Source organism: Alligator sinensis, unplaced genomic scaffold (genome assembly GCF_000455745.1).
Source record: "Alligator sinensis unplaced genomic scaffold, ASM45574v1 scaffold520_1, whole genome shotgun sequence".
Lineage (NCBI taxonomy): Eukaryota > Metazoa > Chordata > Crocodylia > Alligatoridae > Alligator > Alligator sinensis.
Window position 1 is genome coordinate 2,405,965 of NW_005842064.1, and position 4,820 is coordinate 2,410,784.

The following is a 4,820-nucleotide window of genomic DNA, read 5'->3' on the forward strand; positions in this document are numbered from 1 at the left end:
CTAAATAGGGACAAATCTTCTATGAAAATCCACACAGCAAAACTACATCTGAAAGGCCAGTTGATCCTATCCTGTTACTCAGCAGTGCCAGCACTTTTTGTGTTCAGTTCATTTTTTAAAAGCCCATAGATTTCTGTGACCGACCAAGCCCCTAAAAGCTTGAACAGGGTTTGCAAGCATAACCTTATCTGTTGATAGGCTGGGGATCCTGGTGGAGGGGCAGTCAGGCTCTTGGTCCCTAGGTGGCAGGCCAAGCCCAAGTAAATCACTGCAGCAGGCGTGAATTAGTGCTATTGCTGTCTGCATTTGAGTGGGGGTGTAAGCTTATCAAGCTGCTGACCCTGAAACTGGAGCCTCTTTGGCAAGTAGTGATCCAGGTTGTGGCCCCCCATGGGGCTCCAGGGTTACAGGGCAATGGGGGGGAAGGGGGGGGGCTGTGGGAGCAAATCAGGCGATGGCCACCAGAGGTCGCCTGTGGATCCTCCAAGCAACTTCATGCATCCAGTTCCTTAGCATCCAAAAGGTTTTGTCTATGAAGTGATGTCTAGACTTTTGTGCTTTATGGGCTACTAAAACATTTTCCTTATGAATCATCCGAGACTTTTCTAATTCTTTCCTGATGGCTTTTGCAGATCCGAGGACTCCAGCTCTGATTCCCCCTTTCTCCCTCCACCCTCCCTTTCGCTTTTCAAGACCCACCATGGCTTTTCCATAACTTGCTTTCTCTTTTTTCTTTCCCTTGATCCTCCCTCTGGTGACAGCCCCTCCTACAGGCAGACTATGCTCCTCTCTCTCTTACCCACCCTCTTTCTGAACTTGGCAAGGAATCTCAGAACTCCTAATTGATCCAAGGCTGCCTGCCCTCCAGGGGCATGTTTAGAAGAGACAGAGCAACTGAACACACCCATCCCCTTCTGCAGCTGGTTAACTTCTGAAAGGGCTGAGTCCTACAGCGGACAGCTTCACTGGGGGAAGCATTTAGTTCAGCAAAGACTTCATTTTTCCACTTCACCTTTTCCGCAATGCATTCTGCCCCCCCTTGCTCCCCCCCAGACCCCAGCTGCTTTGCAAGAGTAGAAAAATTCTTGCTACCTCCTCATTTTAAGGCGCCGAACACATTTTTTTCCTCTCCCTCTGCCTTGGTAGACATTCCAAACACAGTTTCCTAGCCGTAACTGCATGCAATATACATACATTCGTATATACATATATATATATATATATATCCAGCAATTCCCATCCTATTCTTACAAAGGGCTGAAGTTCGCAACCACACTCAAGAACATTGACAGAGTTTTTGTTTTTCTGAAAACTTTGCATCCTGCTTGCTCTGAAGTGCATTTCACATTCTAGCTCCAAACCCACCCAAAGCAGCACTTGCCTGTATACATCAACAGCAACTTTTAAACAGAAAATGCCTCTAAGCAATAATACCAAGATTTATGTCTAGTAAAGGAAGCTTGTACTTACTGTCTTCTTCTCCTTGACCTTTGGTGAGTAGTACAGTCGCTGCTATCAACAGCAGTAACCGAGAATCCACAAAGCTGAACATGTCTAAATATTAGACATGTAGACTCTTTGGGCCCCTTTGTTCTTTTAGAGTCCGGTCATACAGGGAGGATCTGACTATGTAGTTCCAATCCGGACCCCAGCAGAAACTTCCTACTGACTTTCCAAGGCTTAGGTTCGCTTTTTATATGATCCAGCATCCCAGAGAGGTGGATCCCATCCCAGCTTGTTTCTCAGTGCAGAGGGGATCTTGGACCAGCCCCTCAGCCAATCAGAGGAGCCCAGCTAACAGTCCCAGGCAAAAAAAAAAAGGGGGAGGCTATAGCCAACCCCCTTTGTATTCAGTCACAAGGGTATGGACCAGTCTATGTGGCTTTGGATCCTCTGTGTTGGCAGTGCAGGTTGCATGTACAGTAGGGATGTGGTAGGTTCTTAATGATATTGAAAGAGAAGAATCAGGGAGGAAAATTCTTTGAGCGAGGGGGAGAAGTGTGCTTTGCTGCTGCATAGTTAAGAGGCTGAGCAGTTGTTTGTTAGGAGGGAAGCTTTCCTGCATGGAAAACAATTGTGTGCTGCTTCACCAGGTGGAATGCGCTTCTTCTTAGGTGATCCAAAGATTCACCAGGGAAGCGAGGCATTGAAGAAGCTCACTTTTCAGCTTGCATTTCTCAAAATGTATAGAAAAAAACTTTTGGGGGAGTTTGCAAATATTTCCGAGATCGGGTGGGTGGGGGGAAATCCAGATCCCAGCATTGCTGCCTGTTGCTGTGGCTTTATCTTGGAAACCTTCCTTGTTTTGTTTTCAGAAATAATAACTGCGTTTTGTTAATTTTAAGTAAAGGCACACAAAAAAGGCTTTAATTTTTTTTGTCCAATGGGAATGGTCTTCTTGTTAAAATGTGCTGATGGCAGAAGAGAATAGGTTTTGAAAGGGTCTAGGAGGAAGGGAAATGAAGAGAGGAGGAGAAATAGAATCACTGGAAAAGTTCTGTAATGTCACAGAAGCAAGCGTGGCAGGGTAATGTCTTTAACATGCAGAAAGGAAATGCACAGGGGACTCTAGACAGCAGCAATAGGATTTTTCATCACTCCACACTATGTGTATGAGTATGTGTTCATTAATATAGAAAAATAATAATTAAATGGTCCTGTAGCTATATGCCTACACACACACAAATATGCATACACACACAAATATATCTATTGCAAATAAGCATGTTTGCATGCATCCGCCACACAGTAATGCAATATACAGCTCCATGTATTGTTATGAAAAAGCAGAAGTAGTGAGTCACTCAAAGCCTCAACAATTGCACTTCTTTCGACAGAATGGAGGTTTCCATGGGCTGTAAAAGTCTCTGATTTCTGCCTTCATGTTCTCACCCTGCTTTGCAAATCAAAGTCAATTAAAAACCCACTAAACTTCCACATGGCTTTTCAGAGGTGTGAATCTGGAAGTTACCAAGCAAAAGGAGATACCATGCCATCTCCATTCCAAGGCAAAGCCGCTTAATAATAAAATCTTCAAACTTTAGCTTCATTTCCTGAAATACTGCAGGAGGATTTTTGAATTCACTGTATAAAATGCTGCAAAGAGCATTTTCTTTCTTTTTTTTCCATCTCTCTCTTTCTTCCTCCTTCATTCTTTCCTGCTTTCTTGCCTCCTTGGCAGAGATCCACAGCTGTTTCTACATTTGAAGAGCCACGTTGGTTGGAAAAAGAAAAAGCACCCTGACAATAACACACAATATACCGTACAATTTTTGGAGGTTATAATTACACACAAAAATATATATATTTACCAGGCAATGGCAGACGGCAGTATCTTTAGTACAAAGAAGGAAAAGAAAATATTTATTGCACAGGATTCTTTGTAGGTTATCTAGACAATGTGGCATTAGGGTGTTTTTTATTTGGTTTTTGTTTTCTTTTAATGAGAGTGTGAAGTCAAATGTGTCTTTAGTCATGGAAGAAGACTGTACTACAGGTCCTCTATCTGCATAAATCATGGTAGTTGATGGAGCTAAGCCTCTTTATACCAGGATCTACCTCTGTCTACATTATCAGTGCTGGAGGGGTCATATTCTTCTGACCTAACTATCTTTGGTCCTACTACTTTGTTGGAAACACTCACACACAAACCTTGGAGTCTGCTTCCAGTAGTGTCAGTAAAAACACTTCCATTGGTGTTGGACATCCAAGATCAAGGTTTATGTTAATAAAGGGTGGCAGAGTCTAATGCCTGGCAGCCCACATTTCTTTACATGTCTTACTATTGCTTTCAGAGATAATAGGAGCAGAGGAAGTGACCTCAGCTGGTGTACCCCAAGAGAGCTCCATCTGAGTCAATGAGCAAACCTCAAGTTGGCATAACCCAACAGGGCTCCATTGGAGTCAGTGGGCCATGTGGCCAGTTGGTGTAAATCTACAGCCAGGAGCATCAGTTGTGGATCTCGCCCACAATAGATAGTCTACCCTAGCCCATCAGATTCCTCTTCAATGGGGTGGTTTCAGTTTGACTCAGATCTTGGAGTCAGGCGATCAAGGAGCGGCAGTGTGTGACAGTGATTCTATCTGGGTGCAAAGGGGTTTCAGATGCGACCTGATTAGAATGAAGGGGAGAGGCTCTGACATGACAATCACTTTCTATCGGTGCAAATAATGAGCCCAATCACTTTGTATAGGTGCAAGTAATGAGCCCTAGTGTAGGCCTGCCAATAATCAGGCCCCTCTACAGCTCTGTAAATAAGATCGCTAACTCTGCAACGTCTAAAATGCCCCGAACCTCCTCACACCTTCAGGCTGGATGATGGCTGGAACTCATGAGTGGCAGCTCCAGAAGCTTTGCATTTTTTTAAGATGTGTGTGTTCTCTTCCTCCCCTCCAAAAAAATGGGACACGTCGAAATTGGGACAAGGAAGAATCATATGGCGACCTCTACTATTTTTTTTTAGGGCTGCAATTAAATGCAAAGAAAGCTCCACCAAAAGTAGCTATCTATCCGTACTGGGTTTTTCAACACACACACACGCACAGACACCAAAATATCTGGCCAGCTTTCAACCCTGTATCTATGCGCCCAAGACACGTTGCAAGAGAAATCTCCTCCAATCACATCTTCTGAAACTTGAAAAAGCTGGCTGCCTTCCAGGTTGAAGATGTGTCTTTAATTTTTGCAGCATGACAGAAAAGAAAAGAATGTCATCTTTTTTTATATATATGTAAAGAGAGAAATGGTTGGGGGAAGGAGTAGAAAGGAGAGGAGAAGACGCCACCTCATCATTGGAGTTAGCAATTGAGGCCATTTCAGG

At 43.8% G+C, this 4,820-nt stretch overlaps 1 protein-coding gene across 1 annotated transcript in view; it reads right to left on the minus strand.

The window, feature by feature from the left end:
* COL1A1 (collagen type I alpha 1 chain) overlaps positions 1 to 1,677 on the minus strand; it is a 27,842-nt gene extending 26,165 nt beyond the window's left edge. Inside the window, exon 1 of the mRNA XM_006023325.3 lies at positions 1,471 to 1,677. Within this exon, the coding sequence (XP_006023387.1) occupies positions 1,471 to 1,552 (82 nt within the window). The 5' untranslated portion in view covers positions 1,553 to 1,677. The remainder of the gene's footprint in view (positions 1 to 1,470) is intronic.
* Positions 1,678 to 4,820: the final 3,143 nt, after the last annotated feature.